This window comes from Thermobia domestica, chromosome 11 (genome assembly GCF_964235325.1).
Source record: "Thermobia domestica chromosome 11, izTheDome1.hap1.1, whole genome shotgun sequence".
Classification (NCBI taxonomy): Eukaryota; Metazoa; Arthropoda; class Insecta; order Zygentoma; family Lepismatidae; genus Thermobia; species Thermobia domestica.
The window spans coordinates 262,775,015-262,795,092 of record NC_137464.1 but is presented as its reverse complement, the minus strand read 5'-3'; the positions used below and the strand labels follow the sequence as shown (position 1 = coordinate 262,795,092).

Below are 20,078 nucleotides of genomic sequence, written 5' to 3'. Positions count from 1 at the left end.
ACCGGTAAAAATATCAATATGTACCGGTAAAAATAAGCATGTATTATTATAAGTATATCAAAATGTATATTCATAGCTGATGTTGACTATTGCCTTAGGTAGGCTCAACGGCAATAGAAAAATGTATTCTAATTCTTTATTTCGTCCTTTTTTTTTTCTAGTCCAATGGAGCTGCTCTGAAGACTTCAGTCTGCTGGCAGGCGAGCGAGAAATCCTGGACATGAAGAGCATGGAATGCCAAATCACGGATCTCAACCAGGGGACTCGCTACTACTTCAGGGTGGCCTGCGGGAATTTGAAAGGATACGGAAATTTCCAGAATTCTACACCAGCATCTGTCATACCTTCAAGTAAGGAACACTTTCAATATTTACTTGTTCTATGATGGCATTGCTGTTAAAACTCAATTCATTGTGCAAATAATTGATTCTAATTTCATGACAATTATGCTACCAAGAACAATGCACTCGGAATCTATAGTTCCTTAATTCTGCAATGGTGAGATCCGTAAGTCACAGTTGACTCAGACATTTCACAATAGGAACAAGGGAAGATGCTTTAAATGAGGCAAAAGAAATGACGAATTAATTATAAAGTGAACTACAAAAGACTTACAAGTGCAATGCTCTTATATTGCAGTAAAGTGAATGAAAGTGTTACCAGATAGTGTTATAATAGCTACCAGATCAATACTTGTAATTAAGTATTTTGTTTTTACCGATAAGTTGTAAAATCACATGAAACTTAGATAAATTTAGTGTAATGGTAATTACGTTTATAATGTAGGAAAGTATAGTAAAAATATTTTGTTTTGTCGTGTATTGCAGGTTGGCGTGATGTGGAAGCAAGAAAACCAAGGTTCGCAGGAAGACTTCGCACATTGGACGATTTGTTCTCCCAAATCCGAAACTCCCGCCCAGAGTACGCTTCAGAAATCAAAGGTATTGAGTCTCCTGGAGAGACGCCTGTTGCTCAACGTCGGAACCAAAAGAAAAAGACGATCAAACAACTCTTCACGGCTGCATCCAAGTTTCAAAAGAATTTAAGAAGGTACGGGATTGGTCTTATCTACTTCTTTCCATTTCTGTTTCAGTTCTTTTGTTAAAGTACTGAAATTACTTCAAATAACTTTCTTAAAATTTGTTTTTTCTTTATCTTTAATGGTATAAAATGTTATGAAGAGCGCGACAAATTGGGCCACTATTCTGCTCGCTGGCGACAAAGTAGAACAACGACAATGTGTGCCACTGACGAACAAGGCCCTATTCTGCTCGCTGGCGACAAAGTAGAACAACGACAATGTATGCCACTGACGAACAAGGCCCTATTCTGCTTGTAGGCGACAAAGTAGAACAACGACAATGTATGCCACTGACGAACAAGGCCCTATTCTGCTTGTAGGCGACAAAGTAGAACAACGACAATGTATGCCACTGACGAACCAGGCCACTATTCTGCTTGCAGGCGACAAAGTAGAGCAATGACAATGTATGCTACTGACAAACCAGGCCATTTTTAAAGTACTTTATTTCTTATGTAACGAAATACGCTATTGTCAAACTCTGCAAATCTCTGTCGGTCTGGCTTCACGCAACCGAGTTCGATAATGCAAATTACTACCACCCTTTTTTGACAAAATTTAATGAAGCGACAAGATGTACCACCGACAAACCAAGCCACTTCTAAACAATTTCTTATGCGATAAAGTAGGCTATCATCAAAGTATGCCTCATTCCTATCGGTTTGGCTCCATGCTGTGAAGCCCGACAGTCCATCGTACATTAACATTTGGCTGACCGCTCACCAAGTGTCAAACTATAACCTCAAAATTTGGTGTATTTTATCGCCGATCTTTGTCATCATTTCAGCCGTCAACGGTATATTTATGTATAGTTGCTTATATCAAAGCGACGTAATAGTGTAAAATTCCCTTGTTAAGGCAGTAATTTGCAGACGGAAATTTGGACTTTCTCCCACAACCTTTTGTTATAACAATTTTGTTCTATACAAAAATAACATAATTCACTTTAATCAGGCCCGTATTTATATACTGTGCGCCCCTGTGCTCTAAATTATTTGCCGCCCCTTCTCTTCGCACAAATTTATGTTTCAAAGAAGGAAACAAGCCGTAATTATCAAACATACCAGCACTTGTTGAGTAGCAGTTTAGGTATGACAGTTACAAAAGTTATAACGTAATTTTAAATGGCATAGTTCTCTCAATGATGATTATGATGTGGTGTTCTGCCCGAAGGTAGGTATTTGACTGGAAGGTCCCTGGACTAGTTTAATCCATGGTAGTTTGCCGTTGCCTTCCATGGGATCATGATGATGTACTAAGGACAGAACCTACAGCTTAACTTGGGATCCGAACCACTTGTGTCCCCACCAATAATCGAACCCGGGACCCCTTGATTACCAGGCAACGAGCTTGGCCACTCATCCATTGGGGACACGTTCTCTCAATATTGATATGTAATTTATGCGTGTAGGTTTTAATTTACTGTCCGGAGAAAAAAAGCATTCTATTAATTCTTAAGCTGTCAGTCTGCCTGTCTGTAGCGCTTTTCAACTCGGGAACCATAATAGACAGAAACACGAAATTTTGATGTTTTAAAGCTCTTAGAAATGAATGAAATGAAGCTAAGTTTCACATCCCACGGTTATGCCAGCTAGGCTAAAGGAGACGATGATGATAAAAGAATGAATGAAATCGTGGAAGGAAACGGGAGAACCCGAGAAAACCCACGCACACTGTGTTTGTCCAACACAAAGTTCACTTGGCGTGAGCTGGGATCGAACCAGGGACCCCATGCACCAGAGGTGAACGCTGTACCACTGAGCCACCATTAAAGCGGCTTCTTAAAGCTTTCAGAGAAATTATAAAAATGACTTCTTCCAGGGCCTTAGGCCATACCTACGCTTGGTTGCTGAGATGGATAGTGACAGTTTTAATCCAATTCAACTTCAAGGTCATACCCTACTCCCCAGGGAGGGGCGAGATTTAGTGTTGAATTCATAGTTTTCGAGGTCGCTGAGTTTAACGGTATCAGTTTTCATTATGTTCAAGTTCATTCTCACCCCTTGGGGTGGGAGTGGAGAAGAATTACTTTTTAAAAATACTCGATAAGCTAACTAATTAGTAACTAATGTGATTAGAGCGAATTTAACACATTAAGATATTTTCTCGCATTTGCGGGGGGCTGTGTAGGTTGCTATTTGTGAATACTACTTTATTATGAATCTTTAAAAAAAATCTAAAATTTTGCCGCCCCCTAAATCCTGCCGCCCTGTGCTCGAGCACAGAATAGCACTTACCTAAATATGGGCCTGACTTTAATAGAAGTCTGAAGACCAATATAAAGTACCTCTTTGTTGATTCTTATTGAGTAAATGGGTGTCCCTAGGCCCAGACAGACAAAGGAACGATGCTCCAGAACTCCAGGCTAAAGAGTGTGGTTAGGAAACCACAGAGCTCTAGGTAAGCTAAGAGTGAGGATTTGACCAGGTGATACTGATGCCGATGGAGGTTCTGCAGCATATTTTATACCCTCTTCCTGTTCGGTCACGTGTCATGTTGATGATGCCTGTCATCTGCTTACTTGTAGTAGTACTTGTTTATAAATATGGAATACGTGGTCTTGTTTACAGATATAGAGGACGTGTAAGATATAACAATAGTAAACATTACAGTGGATACTAGTCAGTGGAAATTAAATCCAATCCGAATTATTATCGCTAAAGCGTAGAAGGAATCCTTTCTCATTTGGGGAACGAAAAGAACACGAGAGAAAAATTGTGCGTTTCTTTTGCAATTCCTCAATGAGTCAATGTAATTTCGTATTTGAAATTGTTGTTTTGAAAATTAGGCTGGACAGTATGTGTATTTTCTAATTTGGTCTAAAATTTTATACTTATGTAATACTGAAGCTAGGAAGGAATATTAGTTTTTAATATAATCTTCCAAAACTATTCTATAAATAATAATAATAATAATAATAATAATAATATAAAATTTACTAGGACTAATCGTGATATTCGTTTGTCATAGTTATGACGGTAGATAATTGCCAAAATTTTCAGTGGGCGCTTCTGTCTTCCTCAGCGGTGTTTGCTTAAAGCATCTTCTGCAACTAATTATAATTCATGTTATCAATCGTTATGATATAGATGCATCACCTAAAAATTCTTCCTTTAGAAGTATTTGTTTTGATCTCTTGACATGTGATTAGGAGTTGCTGTAGATGCTTTAAGAAACTACCGCAGAGGGGAATGGGAGCGTCTTTTGAAAATTTTGGCATTTACTAAACAAGAGATTAATACCAAGAATAGTCTAAATGAAAATTTCTAATCATACGTCAGTTTAGTTCCTTAAATTCTTAATAATAATAATAATAATAATAATAATAATAATAATAATAATAATAATAATAATAATAATAATAATAATAATAATAAGAAGAAGAAGAAGAAGAAGAAGAACACGAGGGGGTCCAATAAGTTATCTACCAAGACAGGAAGAATGCAGTTAGGCTCACCTGGCCATCACTGTTTTCCGTTGTAGTCCCCATAGAGGTCTATGCACCGTTGCCAGAGAAAAAAAGTCTTTGTCATGGCCTATAAGTCACTGGGAAACAGCCTGTTGGACCTCGTTGTCTGACGAAAAATGTGTCCTTGCAGGTGTTTCTTCAGGCCTCGGAAGAAGAAATAGTAACTAGGGACCATATCCAGACAGTACAGACGATGATTCAACACTTGGAAACCACAGTCAGCAATGGCAGTCTGTACCTCCTGGCCCATGTGCACTGGCGCGTTGTCGTCGGTGTAGCACAAACACTCTGGTCACGGCTATTATGTTGCTTCAACTGAACTCAATTTGCGTAGTGAGGTTTCTCACAGTGGCCTTGGCGTGCATCTCAACCGTCATTATGCTTTGCTCCTCCGTCCCTGTCTAGGTAGATAAGTTATTGGAAGCTGCTCGTACTATTCGATACATTCTGTCTCTCAACCAAAGTTTTATTCGAAGGCTGAGAATTAAAACATAGTCATTGTCGTCAGCAGAAAGTCTTTAAAAGGCGAGTGATCAGTTTTCTAAACTCATTTCGGAACCGGTTGAGTCGTAGTACCACATGATAGAGAGCCATTAACTACGATACAGAACACTTCCTAATGCTGAGAAACTTATGTGAATTAAATAATAGTTTATGTTTATAGTTATCGCTTCTATTTCTTCTATTCATTTATAAGATTAAAACTTATTGCTGAATAGGAGAAGGCACATGCTATAGGAGAACCCAAGGGCTAGGTGAAGCTTTCCCCCGTGCGTAGGATCCCTATTTTACAGAGAGTGAGTGGACCCCTGAGCCGCATTGAAATGAGGGTAGAACGAGAGAAATTTCCCGCGACCATCAGGGCTCGACCCCAGCCTGCCCAGTTAGTAGGTAGATATATACTTATCGTTAAGTAATATTACAATGAAAAAGATGCTCTGAAAAGGAGTTGAGCGTGAAATACAATAGAACGAATTCATTCTATTTTATGGAAAGAGAAAATGACACGTTTACTTGTACACTCTCTGTGCATACTTATGTATACTAAAAGTGTAAAAATGAATGCATCCCACTTTCTTTTCCTAAAATGGGGTGAATTCGTTCTATCATTCTATGTGTGTGTGTGATTTTTCTACATGGCAATTATTAATCCCCTTAATTTGTTTCTGGCTACGCCACTGATATATGGTTTTTCGATAACTTATTCAATACTAAGAGAACATACGTAAACCATTGTAATTCTCGCGTGATAGTAGGGTAAACTCCTTCGTGGCTATATGGTGAGCGTACTCGCCTTTGGTGTGGGAGACTTGGGTTCAATTCCCAGTGAGGCTCGGGCTCATGTGACTTACACGCCACACTAAGCTCCAGGTCCACGTCTCATATGGTCTCGTACTGAACGGGACGCTAAATTTCAATCCAACCAACCGTCTGATAGTAGGAAAGTCTCGGGTTCGAATCCCACTAGTGCCGTCTAACCAAGTCTTCCCAAATGAATAGCAGAATTGATCTTTTAGATATAGCGCACTGGCCATTTTTTAAAAAATTCTTCCCATGTTTTATTAATAATTGTTTCGAGTGTAAATTGCGGGTTTCGGTAGCTGAATGGTAGAGCGCTCACCTCTGTCCATATAGTCCCAGATTCTACTCTAGCTTGCGTGAAGTGTGTTTTGTGTTGGACAATCACTGTATATATGAGTTTTCTCGTAATTCTCCTGTTTCCTCCCACTTCTTTTATTCCACCATTTTCATTCATTATCCTCATCACCGTCTCTCTGACCTCTGTACATAAACGTGGGACGTCAAATAGAAATTTCATTTCATTTCGAGTATAAATTGGCTCTGCTAATAAATATAAATAATTACATTACGTGTATTCCTTTTTACTGTGTTACTGTACTTATTTATTTTCTTTTTGTTACATATCTTGTTTTTCTTTGTTTCAGGGGAGTGTTTTTAGCCTGTTTACTCTACCACGAAGATAAAGTTCTTGTTACCAATGAAGAATTTTTGCCTGTTATCGAAGTCGATGAAACATATCCTAGTTCCATACACAATGACTTTCATTGGCTTATGAAGGTGAGTTTACTAATCATCTTTTTAGACGACATTTGTTACATTTTTAAAAGAATATTTCCATGTCAAATACAATTGTTCTTTTAATTGTCTTTCATCCCATTGCGTATTTATTTATTTTTTTTTTAAATTAAAGTTTTATGTGCTGAATTTTCTTTGCAAACATTATTAAATCGAGCATTACTGAAGCTTCTGCTATTCGATTCGATTGATATTTGTATCTGTTCATCCGTCTGTTCCACGATAATTCTCGTAAAACTTATTCGAATTTATGAAACTTAGTAAGTGCCTTCTTTCTAGTTGGAAAAATATCCCTATTGTTTGGAGTTGCATTCTATCAAGTAACGTTATAAGGGGGGTAAAATCACTCCATGTTTGCAGGCTTACACATGTAAACAGTACGTGCAAGACAATTTTCTAACATAAACCATGTTAAAAAAAAAAAAAATCTATTATCACAAAACTTAATGTACATTTTATTTATGGCGTGGGAAATATCCCCGCAGCTTGGGGTTAAAATCTACTAAGAATGAAAGTGTTAATTCCTTCCCTTTTTTTTTCCTTTCAATTTCAAAAATGTGTTAACTCGAGCTTCCTTATGTGGTAAAGATTATCATGTAATATAAACACTCGGTTTTCAGGCACAACAGGAGTTGTGGTACAATTCATGTGGTCTGAGTGTGTCAGTTTTTAAACACTGTATTAACCCTCGAATGCACAGAGAAGTGTTATGGCACCTCTTCAGCTCCTTGTTTACCTATAGAAGTCACACTGCACATTTCTGGCTCGCTGTTTTCTCAGTTGAAGTAATAATCTGATTTTGTTTAATTGAATTTTTGGTTGTTTTATCAGCGCTTATATTTACTTAGAGTTTTTTGACTGTGTATAATAAGCCACCACCATGAATCGCTTGCACCCAACTGATGGTGATCTTGGAGGTGCTGTTCACGAATATTATTGGTAAAGTAAGTAACTGTGACCGTTTAGAAGACCTAATTGATGTTGAAGATAACGTCGAAATTCAGTTCAGAATTAATATAATACTGCGTATTCATATTTTAATTAAAATAACAGGCGTACTTGTCTACTCTAAGCAGTTGTGTTTACTAAAATCTCCAAGCATCATGTTCGAATTTAAATTAAAACATTTCTGGTAAATTTAACCATAAAAATGTAAGTAGGTGAGATTCACCATGATGCTCATCAGTCTTATTGAAAGGTACAGAAACTGTCTGTGTACTACAGGATTAAATAAATCTTAATATGAATTTTATCGTGTATACTAATTATATGTTAATTGTTTGATATTTGTAGGTGGCGTGTACATGGGATGACGTAAAGTCTTTACGTCAAGATATGGAGAAAAGTCTGAGTTCGTCAACCGTCCATTTCCGCATCAAACTTCTTCAAGCTGCAACGCAAATGCAGGTACGTCCTTTACTACTCTGAAGGTTTAATTCGTAATTACAGTTACCGCTGTAAATGCTGTAAATAAAGTAAATAAGATATTTGGGGAGTACATCAGAGTATAAGTACATCGGCGAGTAATTACAGTAGCATGGTTGAGACAGTTGTCGGAGTTTTAGCAAAGGCTGCTGCCCTGATTGACGTCTCCGGCCTTTCTTTTCCATCAAGTAAATGCCAATGTAGTATAGATTTGAACAAAACATTTTAAAAAGTAAATTTTGTTTTTGTTAAAGAAACTTGTTTTATTCTATATGATAGACAATGAAGACTCAAAATTGTTTATTTAGGGATTTTCGCTGTGCATCCCACCACTTTTAATTTTTTTTTTTTTTTTTTTTTTTTTTTTTTTGAGTAACTTGAAGACTATAAACTGTATCAAAAATGTAAAAACTGGGCCAGAGAGTATATATACAAAATTTTATTGAATAAACTAATTAACTATTCCCAGTCCAGAAATCTGGTTGCGCAATATATAATGTCGCAGTTGTTCCTAGAAGTTTACTTTATAGATGAGAAATATGGTTGCACAGTTTATAACATCAGAATTATTTTAGGGTTACGAAACAATTTGTGAATCAAGATCTGAAACTTTCCTGATGTCGTGATAAATATAGTTGTTCTTGAACAATCTGCAGGTAAATTCCACATCGTCCAACGTTTCGAGACGTGACAACATTCTTCTTGTCTTCAGCGTGAAGTATGACAGACCAAAAATAGAAGCCTTTGAAGAGGGCGAAGTTTGATTGGTCAATGGCGACGTCTAATCAGCGTCAGTCTGTGGCCTCAATTGTGATTGGTTGGTTGACTGGATTGGTTAGCAAGCCCTGATAGATTGTTTAGCAGGCTTGTTAACCAAACGTATACAAAACAACCAATCAGGGCTTTCTAACCAACCCAGTCAACCAGCCAATCAATTGAGGGTCACAGACTGACGCTAATTGGACGTAGCCATTGACCAATCAAACACTGTCCTCTTCAAATGCGTCTGCTTTTAGTCTCTCATACTTTCAACGTTCCTTTCAGCAGCGAGGCTATATGAGACTGGACCTACTGGTTAACGTGGAATCCAAACCACATGAACTCCCGCCAAACACGACAACAATGTTGTCAGTTGTTGAAACGTTGGACGACATGGAATTCACCCGGCTGATTACCCGAAAACAACTATAGTCAAAATAAATTTTCTCTTAAGCCACGCATCAAGATTTCCACACATCTGAAACCATCACTTTGTTCAGCTAAATGATATCTATCAATTTATATATACACACACACACCTCATCTTTGAACATTTTTTTTCTTTCTTCGCTAAACGCATAATATTGTAGAACTTAATCACGATTGTCCCACAACCAATATGAAACAGGCTAGCTATTTTGGTTTAGTACCGACAAAATGTACTATACTTATTTCCCAAAAAGAGCTTTCGAAATCTTAATGAATGAATTTTTATCATTTGTTGTAGACGGCTCTGTGCATCCAGGACCTGGGCCAGTTGTATCACAAACCACTTCGGGACAGTCAGGGTACAGTTGTGATCACAACCATCAACTACATCAAATGTCCAAAGTCCGTGTCCGTGCTCAACTCCAAGTGGCTACCCATCACAAAGGTTCAGAGGAAGGTCACGTTACATGAGGACACCACCGTCGGCGAAATACTCATGTCCAGTATTCAGGTAACGCCATCTAGTGACGCATGTGTTGTTAATTTCATAAGTAATAATAAGAGCAAGGCGAATAATTCTAACGTGGTATGTTTCATTGTTTCGTATGCTGGAAGTCATTTCATGTTAATCTAACAACATGGGTTTAGCATGTATTGACTTATTTTTTTATTGTGTTTGTCCTCAATTTTTACTATTTTTTTTTTTTTTAAGTTTATTTCGAAATAACACTTATTAAAATTAGAAAGAAATATAGACTTGACTCACTTGGAAATCCTTCGATTTTCTTTTGTAAAAAGAACGGTAAACTTTTGTTAATAAAGAAGCGAAATGTATCTCGTAATCTTATATTAATACAATAATAGTAATAAATATTATAACACATTCTCTAATTTAAATTACTTCGATAAAAGATTAGAATACACCTTATAAAGGAACGTTGTTAAAAATACAACTTTCAGATTTTCTTTACAATATACAAAAATAAACTAAGTCTTTCATTCCTTATAAATGTGTGTGCTAATAATACGAAACTATTATTATTTCACTTTCATTAATTTCTTTTTCAAACGGCTTCATTGTTTGAGAAAGCATTGGCTTTTATTTGTTAGTATAATCATATTCATAATACTTATTAGCATAATATGAGTCATATGTGAGTCATGCTACATTACATACGAAGGGCATACTATAATCATTTACATTTTTTATTTTTTCAGACGTATTATATAGATTACACAGCAACTGATTTGTTAACCTTCTCAATATAATCTCCCTTTATCATTATGCACTTTTGTCAGTGGTTTGTCACTTTCAGAAGACTCTCCTGGAATCAATTATTTGGAGTACCACGCACCCATGTTTAGACAGGTTGTTCAAGTTCATGACCATCTGCAAACCGACGACCATGCAGTAATTCGGCCCGAGCCCAATCCAGCCCGAATGTACGTAGGCCCGGCCCAGCCCGGGCCTGAAAAATTTTGGAGATTTTCGGCCCGAGCCCAGCCCGGCCCGATAAGTTTTTTAAAATTCTTGGCCCGGCCCGGGCCCGATAAATTTTCGAAGTTTCATTTTGTAACATTTTTCACGGCCACACTTCTTCAACGTTTGCCTTTATTCTAATTATCGTTTAACGAATGTCACTAATTATTACAGAATTGCAATTAATCGGCCCCAACCCAGCCCGACCTGAAGAGAAATCAGTGTCGGCCCGCCCAAGCCCGGCCCGTGCAGGTCTCTACCATGCAGAGATTTTCTTTTTATTGCCCAGAACAGGTGGTAATCGCTGGGAGCCAAGTCCAGAGGGTAGGGAGGGTGAGATAGCACTGTAAACCCTATTTGATCAATGGGAACAATGGTTTCCCGGCTGGTGTGAGGACGTGCATATCATGTTGCAGAAGCATCCCTTTCGCCCATTTTCCTGGCCACTCCTTTTCAATGGCACAACGTAAGCGCCTTAGGGTCTTCACATATGCTGCATTGTTAATCGTGGCTTCACTTTTCAGCCAGTTGATCAGCATAATGCCTTTCGTGTTCCAGAACGCTGTAGCTATACGCTTCTCAGCTGAAGATGTTCGAAATTTTATTGGTGGTGAACTGTTATGATGTTTCCACTGCATTGATTGCTGCTTCGTCGTTGGCCCATGGTAATGGGGCCAGGTCCCATCAGCAGTCGCAAGCCTAGACATGAAATCTTCTGGATCATGATTATGGCGTTGCAGAAGTTTCCTACACACGTCCACACAACATTGTTTTTGCTCTGCAGACAAGTTTTTTGGAACCCATTTTGCACTGACCTTCCCCAGCTGTAAGTGGTTGTGCAGGATACACTGCAGAGTGTTTCTAGTTAATCTTGTGGCAGCCTCTGTTTCAGATAATGTGATGCATTTGTTCTTTTGAATGATTCTGTCTACCACGGCGATGATGACTGAAGTTGTCACTGTCACTTTACTTCCAGAACTGCTCCTCTTTTTCGTCGAGGTACTACCCACTTTCCAACCTTCCACTCAGTTGTAAACTTTTTTCCACGACGGTGCATGTTCTCCACATACTGCCACAAATTATCTATAGATTTCAGTAACGGTTACGCCCTCTTTTCACAGGAACTACGACGTCTAGCGCTGTCCTCATAATCCTTTACATGTTGTCCGTTAGTACACTCACAAGAGTCTGCTGTCGTCCCCGTTGCCAGCGATGCACCCAATTGGTAGACGAAGATCCTAGGTGCCTGTGACTATCTTCGCAAGTTCAGTGGTCCACTGCCCCTGGAACGAGAAAAGGAAGTGTGAATCATTATAGTACGCCCTTCGTACATATATAGGTTGTATCCTAAACATAGATGTTAAAACTAAGGAGCTTGTTCCGCAATTCTGAACAAGAAACAATTGCCATGGCAATGTATGTTCAGAAATATCTGGTTTTCAAGTTATGGAGGGGTGTCGAATGACATTTACATTCCTACGAGTAGAGATCTTACTTACATGTAGATGAGATGTACCAAATTTGGACTCTAGGCAGGAATGCAATCTTACATCAACATATCGGAACTTCAGACTTAACCGTGAAGTGTTCTATATCAGCTGAGTACGCGGCCAAACAGCAGATCCTCTTAATACAGCCAAATATAATATGATGTTGTAACGGTATTTTATTGGCATTATATAATGACAAGTCATTAGTGGGAAATTAGCGGGAGACGAAATTTATGTTTTATTCTTGTTGTTAAATTCCTTAACTTACTTTTAATGTAAATATAAATAAGCATTATTGTGTTTTGTGTTTTTCATGATAGAATCTAAGACCAAGTATCGTGGTAATGTGCAAAAACATCTGCGAAACCTCTCCTTCCATATGTCTCATTGTAATTCAAGTGTTGGTCATAATAACACAGGGAAAGGAGTACAATAAGGTAATATCATTAATACGTACATGCTTCTTCGGACGTTGATATAAGCATATTATAAGGCTTCATTAAAACGTAACGTGAGTATAGGCATAATTTGTAAACCAATATTCTTTCGTGCAGTAAACTAACATATTGAAACAATTAGAATGAAAATTTGTTCTGAATGCATTGTATTTTATTTTCTAGGAACAAATAACGTATCACCAAGTGAGTAGCATTCGACTGAGCCGAGGCCTGTATTTGGGGTATCTAAAAATGCGGAGTTCTGTGGATTTAATCCAAGTGGTTGTTCCAACCAAGACTCCGAATGTATTGCCTCACTGCAAAATTAGGGACAACCCTCATGTATCATCGTAAGTAACTTCACACACGGTACAATAGATTTAAGATTTTAAAATACCAAAATAATTTAATTATCTGTTAATTTTTCAAACATCTTTTATTAATCTGATAAGATTTGCTGTATAATGCAGGTTGATCTGTTTTGTGTAAACTTCGGACGAACTTTGCATTAAAGTGTTCGCAGTGACTTAGACGCTTTCGAGAGAAGTTTTATGCGTTAAGTTATACGGTGAAAGCTCATTGAAAAGTGTTGACACATGTTCCTGCAACAAGCTTTTAAGACTTTTTAACAAATAAAAATCTGAAAATCAAGTAGATTGCATATGAGACGCTATAGTTGAGAATTTTAAATATGTATCTACAGAGTAGCCAAGATAAAAAAAAAAAAAAAAAAAAAAAAGGCCCTATGTGATACTGAACGTGAAATTTGCAGCTTTCTAATTGTTGTTATTACTTAAAGTTAGTGTGGCGCTCGAGCGGGGTCACGCAATGTATGTGATGTCGAGTGGCTATTAGTTATCAGTGCTGCGTTGTCAGTAGTCAGTTTGAAGTTTGTTGTGTGTGTGTGTGAATACAGTTCTGCAGAATGCCTTTTTCAATCGAACAAAGGTAAGAGTGTTTATTGCTGAAACTTATTTTGCATGTAAATCGTTTAAAACGTCAAATGAAAGGTTCACGATAAAATATCCAGAGACAGCTGATCCTGAAAAAAGTGCTGTATAGAGATTGATCACTAAATTTAGAGCAACAGGTTCAGTCGCTAACGCCAAACGTAACCGAGCAAAGACAGCTTGTTCGCCGGAAAATATGAAACGTGTTCAAGAGACAATATTAAGAAGTCCACGGAAATCAACGAGACGTCTATCCTCCCAACTAACCATCAAACGAACGTTATGCCAGAACATGTTGAAGCAGTTATGCGAGCGTACAAAGCAAGGGTCATGCAAACATTATAATATGCGAATTACGCACAACAACAGTATTGCGAATTGTTACTTACGCATATCGCTGATGGTTATCTGGATCTAAATTTTTACTTTATGACAGACAAACCATGGTTTCACCTTAGCGGGTACGTGAGCTCTCAAAACACATGCTACTGGTCAACAGACAATCCCAGGGAACACGTTAAGGTGCCTATGCATGATTTGAAAATAGACATTTGGCGTGTATTTTCAGGCCAACGGATTGTAGGTCCCATTTTCTTTAATAACAACGTGAACTCTCAAGGGTATATAACGGAATTATTGCAACCATTCATAGCGCAACTAACAGAGGAAGAACGAGAGTATGCGTCTGTCCAGCAAGATGGCGCTATGACGCATACTTCACTGTTTTAAGTGTCATGCGTCCATGAAGCTTTCGCAGAAGAACGTACAGTTTCTGCAGGTTAATAGCCTCCCAGATCGCCCGATCTCTCTACCTGCGAACTTTATTTGTGGGGTAATTTAAAGGGTAAAGTCTACAGTAACAACCCGCATACAGTTGAAGAGTTGAAAACAAACACTCGTGGAAATCGCATCAAATGAATTGTCAAAAGTTTCCAAAAACTTGTTGAGACATGCTGAGTTGTGTATCGAAGTTCATGTTGAACATTTGCAGCACCTCCTGTGGACTATTGAGCTATTTAATGTTCGGTACGTTGTTCTTGATAATAATACATTGCTTCATAACAATACATTACTGTTCTGTAACCTGTATTTACAATAAACGAGTTATAAGACATGGGGCCTCTTTTATCTTGGCCACCCTGTATTATGATTAATAATAGCACATAAACAAATTTAATCAGGTAGTGACTACATAAATTCTAACAGCTTATATAGATGTATTATTATATTTTTGATAGCCTTTAATTATTCAAAAAAGATTAGTATTCCTTTATAAGGTTAATACTAATGTAAAATTTAGGAAATTTTAATAAGTACCATTTTTAAAACTTATAAGTATACTAGTATAGAGGAATATGCTTACAACAATAAAAATTGATAAATTTGATTTCGAAGACGAATTGAGTAGGGTGATCCGTAAAACGCTCTAATTAATAAAAGTGGTCCCCACAATCGACTAAGTATTTCCTGCACTATAACGCCAGTTTAGTGTCATGTATAAGATCTTTCGCTAAATGTTTCATTAGATAGAAAGGAAAGAAGTAAGAATAAAAAAAAAAACAAAAGAAAAAAGAAAGAAAAGAATCTAGGTGAATATGGCGCTCACCTGACCTTTTCATTGCTACTGCTTTACAATTTTTCTTTACTTCTTTTCCTTCTTCTCCTCCTTATCTGACGAAACATTTAGCGAAAGTCGTTATAATATACTTTAGAGTAAAGAAAACTCATATATATATATATATATATATATATATATATATATATATATATATATATATATATATATATATATGAGTTTTTTTAAAAAAAAATACTTTCTGTCTGTTCGTGTGTTCGTCCGGAAGACATAAAATCTTAAGAACTACTTGATGCATCACCATCAATTTTAGGCAAGGTGTACACGGTCACAATTTAGGAATCGTGTTTGTTAATTGTGGTGATCTATACACCGGAAGTGGTAGAAATAAACCATTTCCGGTTTTAACATTGAGACTGTAGAGTGAAAATAGTAATAGATAGCGAGAAGGACTTCCTGCAATCGATTAAAGCGTCTCAGGAATACATTACATCTTCATCCTTAATTCTCTGTTAAGACCAAAAGTGATAAACATGTACTACAATTTCCGGTCAGTACAAAAATGATAAGATATAACTAGGAGCTGTTTTTTCTGGAACCGATTGAGCATTCTAAGAATATATACCTAGGTAGAATATATACCTAGGTGCCATCTTCTCTTTTAACTCTATATTTACATTGGAAGTGGCACAAATTAACAATTTCCGGTTTTTGTATTCATCGTTATAGAGTGAAACGGTAATATATAGCCAGAAGTTGTTCTCTACAATCACTTAAGCGTTACAGGATACATTTCTTGGTCCGCATCCTTAACTCCCTACTAAAACCATAAAAATAACAACTTCCAGTTTCAATATTGTTCTACATCAAGCAAAAACGATAACATAGCGAGTAGTAGTGTTTTTGGAATCGATTTAGCGTTTTTAAAAATAAGTATATATTTTTCTCTCTTTATCCTCTATTCAAACCCCGAAGTGGCAGAAATCAACCACTTCCGGTTGATCGCTAGAGAGTAAAACGGTAATAGATAGCGAGAAGCGGTTTTCTGCAATCAGGCCAAGAATATATTCAGCCAGCCCAAAAAAAGTAGGGGAGGATATGAAGTTAGGGGGCCCGATCCAACCATATTATAGTTCATTTGCAAGCCTACCGTGAAAATTTTAGGGGGCGGCCCCCTAGACCCCCCTGGATACGGGACTGAATATCCACTCTAATCCTTCTACTCGCGGTGACTCAGTAGTACAGCGTTCACTTCTGTTGCATGGGACTCCTGGTTGGTCTTTGTGGTGAACAATTACCGTGTTCGTGGGTTTTCTCGGGGTTCTCCCGTTTCCTCCCATTTTCTTTATTCACCATTTCATTCATTTTTCATCATCACTGTTTCGTTTAACCTACACGACTTACACACGACTTAATCGTGGGACGTAAAACTTAAAGACTTCATTTAAAATCGGTAGTAGTAATTGAGAAAATATGTCGTTAGTAAATCTTAACTATCATAAAAATCAGTTGTCATGGCAGCACTAAGGTTTTGAGTGAAGAATTCAGGGTGAAAGGAAATGGTTGAGTTGAGTTCAGTTGATTTTGAGTTTAACGTCCCTTTCAGCAGCGAGGCTATATGAGACGGGACCTATTGATCAATGTGAAATCCGAACCACATGAGCTCCCGCCGGGAGGGGAAATCGTTCTTGATCTATTAAAAATTCAAACTTGAGTTTTCACGTTGTATACATTGTGAAACGCAAACTTCTTCCTGTGGGGTACACTGACGTTGTTATTTGTTTAGTATATGCAGTAGCGTATTTACTATTTTGTTTCGGGGGGGAGGGCTTCGGTAACTTCAGTCCTGGAAATTGAAAATTCTGAAATATATTTCATTTACTTTAATATAGTAAATAAAATTTCGGGGGAGGGCTTAAGCCCGAAAGCTTCCCCCTTAAATGCGCTACTGAGTATGTGTGATTTATGTTTTCACTATTTCCTGAAAACTGACACATTTTCTATTTCTGCTTCTACATTTCGTTTTGCTCTATCTATCTAGATACATAGATATAGATATATGAATAATTAAAATTGTTATTGATTAATAGTACGTTAACCGCTTAAACGTGCACGAACTCTTATAATGCTCCTAGAGGCTGTTCTACGTACACGTATACGTCCTGTGTAGTAGTGTCGAAATGATACATAGTATGCCATCTGTTGTTTTCCTACATGACCGAAAACACATGTCATTCAAAAATAGACTGCAATGTGGTGCCATCTGTTGGTTTTCCTTCTTATTACATGAATTGCTGTTTTGGTGATTTAAAATTACCGCCTCTCTCAGCGGTTTATGAGTATTTAACCCCTATGTTTAAGAGAAATCATTCTTTACTTTCAGGGAAGAATGGGAGTGGTTAAAACTCTTAGGTTCCCGACACAAATCTGTGAGTTCAGAGACGGTGAGCTCTGCGGTGAGTGAGGAGGAGCTCCCAGAGCCCTCGGAGCAGCAACAGGTGTTTGTGAAGCTTGTAGCGGCCACTGCCAGGAGGCTTTTCTCGTACATGGACGTCAACGCAGAGGACGCCGCCAACCATAGGTAAATGGTTCTTACCTAACATTCTGAATACATAGAATCACAACATTGTCTATAAAAACAACTCTTTATACATCTAAAACATGTATTATAGACCCAAAAGAAACACAGTATACTTGTGTAATGTAAATAATTCAAGAGCCTAGAATTATATAGGCTCACTAAAATATGTAGGTCATTTACATATCAAAAGTCTGAGGCCATAGGTCAACTTCGTTATAAGTAGTAATAATAATAATAATAATAATAATAAAATTGGAAATATGTGGTTTTCAATTTAAAACGGAAAAAATGACCATACCACACCTATTTAGTTGAAATTGATTCTAAAACATGTTTCCACAAATCCTTTCATTATGATACTAGGAAGATGAAAGTATGCTCTGGGTAATGAGACATAATAACCTAAAAGTACCACAAACTCTTAATTTTACCTATGTAGGTATATTTCTGTTAATATTTCAGAGTTGTGTATATTTCTTGCAATAAGTTATCATAATTAATTTTCTGCCATCCCTGGTACGTCATATGCCAACGAACTGAAGACTTTCTCACGAACTACAGTTTCCCCTTAATCTTACAAGTATGCTCTGAAGTAGCTTTACAAGTATCCTCTGAAGTAGCTACGTGAACTGCAAAATACTTCTTACAATGCCCAACAAAGATTTGATAGTCTATTATGTAACTGTTTATTTGAAGATCTATACTAAGCTTTTCTTCGTCCTTAATGCTCCTTTTGGCATTACTATTCTTATTAGTTGTTTTTATTTCCGTTCAGATTTTCACTATCCTAGTAGAACAGACAGTAAACCCAACAATGAGAAACGATCGGCTAGCCAGTAAACAGACAGTAGACCCAACAGTGGGAAACAATCGGCTAACCAGTGAACAGACAGTAAGCCCAACAATAGGAAACGATTGGCTAGTCAGGGATCAAACAGTAGGCTCAACAGTAGCAAACGATCGGCTAGCCAACTGTTAATATTGGCCCTACGTTAAAACTGGCCCTTTTGTCAACCAGTTCATTTATCCTGTATCCTTATGAAAGAATAAAGTTGAACTCCGGAACGCGAATTCAAAACTGTTGGATAAATGACAAATTGTTGGTTAGCCAACATAAATTGTTGGATAAATGACGTCAAATTGTTGGCCAACCTGCGCTTTAAACGACGTTAGGTCAACGTATATTTCAACTTCATTTCTGCAGTTACTATTTTCTAGTCATGCCGACCACTAGCCTATGTAGGTCCTACTAATCGTGCTGCTAATGATAATAATGTTATGTTTAGAACATCAAGAATAATCTTACACATAAATCAACGGTGTAAAAAAAATGACAAAGATAGTTTACAGCCTTAAAAACTTGTGATTTTTACCAAATTGTTTAATCAAAATTTTAAATTGTTTATTCTTATTATTTACTGAAAAGGTTGTATGACGTGGAGGTGATTGATGTGAGTGGCGAAGTGTCGTTTCTGGTAATTGTTCCTCCACCTGAGACAGCGTGTGCAGTGCCTGGGCAACGGGACGTCCTTCTGCAGCGAGACGACCTAATCCCTTTACCAGTACAGGTGTTCGAGATGGTCCATCTGGGCACCTACCAACGAGACTTCATTAGCCGCTACTCTCGACTTAGCTCCATTCTGGAGATGGACACTATTCTCGCTCATCACACGCACAGAGAGGTAAGTTGTAACAGAGAGGTAGTTGTCTAATACAGAGGCTGATTCATTTCCATCTGAACAAATTCGTTGCTTACCTAAGACACTTAAGATATGCTCGATGCAGTTTCCACTGGACCAGACTTCGTTGCAGCTCTACCAGATATTTATTGTCCCATTGCTACTTACAGGCTTTCCATATGCCATTTATCGCGAGAAGTTGATGTGATGAAAAGCGTCATTTGAGAGTCCTAAAGCACAATAATACTTGGGACAAACATCTGGACTCTTAACGGGATTATCCTCGAACCGAATAACATGGATACGCGCCATTTCCAGCTGTCATGCGTCGGTAGAAGACTACTAATTAGTAATATTTTGTGATGTGACTTGAAGTTTTGTCCTGATTGAGTTCCATATCATGAATGTCAACGTCGTACAATGCTGGCATTTTATCTTTGTAACTCATGATAGGACATGTTCTTGTAATAAGCAGCATTGATTTTAACATTTTTCTTTCGACTATACGAATCTTGAGATTCCCTTTGTGGCAAAAACCAGTATCTACCGTAGAAACTTTTGAGGAACTTTGTTTGCATTGATCCACGAAGTTACACATCAGTCTTTTTGATAAAAATATCTGTAG

At 37.5% G+C, this 20,078-nt stretch overlaps 1 protein-coding gene across 3 annotated transcripts in view; it reads left to right on the top strand.

Annotated features, from left to right (window-relative positions):
- Positions 1-20,078, top strand: part of wake (ankyrin repeat and fibronectin type III domain containing protein wide awake) — an 865,293-nt gene that overhangs the window by 831,350 nt on the left and 13,865 nt on the right. For all 3 annotated transcript variants that reach the window (XM_081732239.1, XM_081732238.1, XM_081732240.1), the window contains 8 exons: positions 162-350; positions 828-1,050; positions 6,497-6,629; positions 7,941-8,054; positions 9,559-9,771; positions 12,851-13,017; positions 17,577-17,774; positions 19,201-19,456. In XM_081732239.1, coding sequence (XP_081588365.1) covers positions 162-350; positions 828-1,050; positions 6,497-6,629; positions 7,941-8,054; positions 9,559-9,771; positions 12,851-13,017; positions 17,577-17,774; positions 19,201-19,456 — 1,493 coding nt within the window. The remainder of the gene's footprint in view (positions 1-161; positions 351-827; positions 1,051-6,496; positions 6,630-7,940; positions 8,055-9,558; positions 9,772-12,850; positions 13,018-17,576; positions 17,775-19,200; positions 19,457-20,078) is intronic.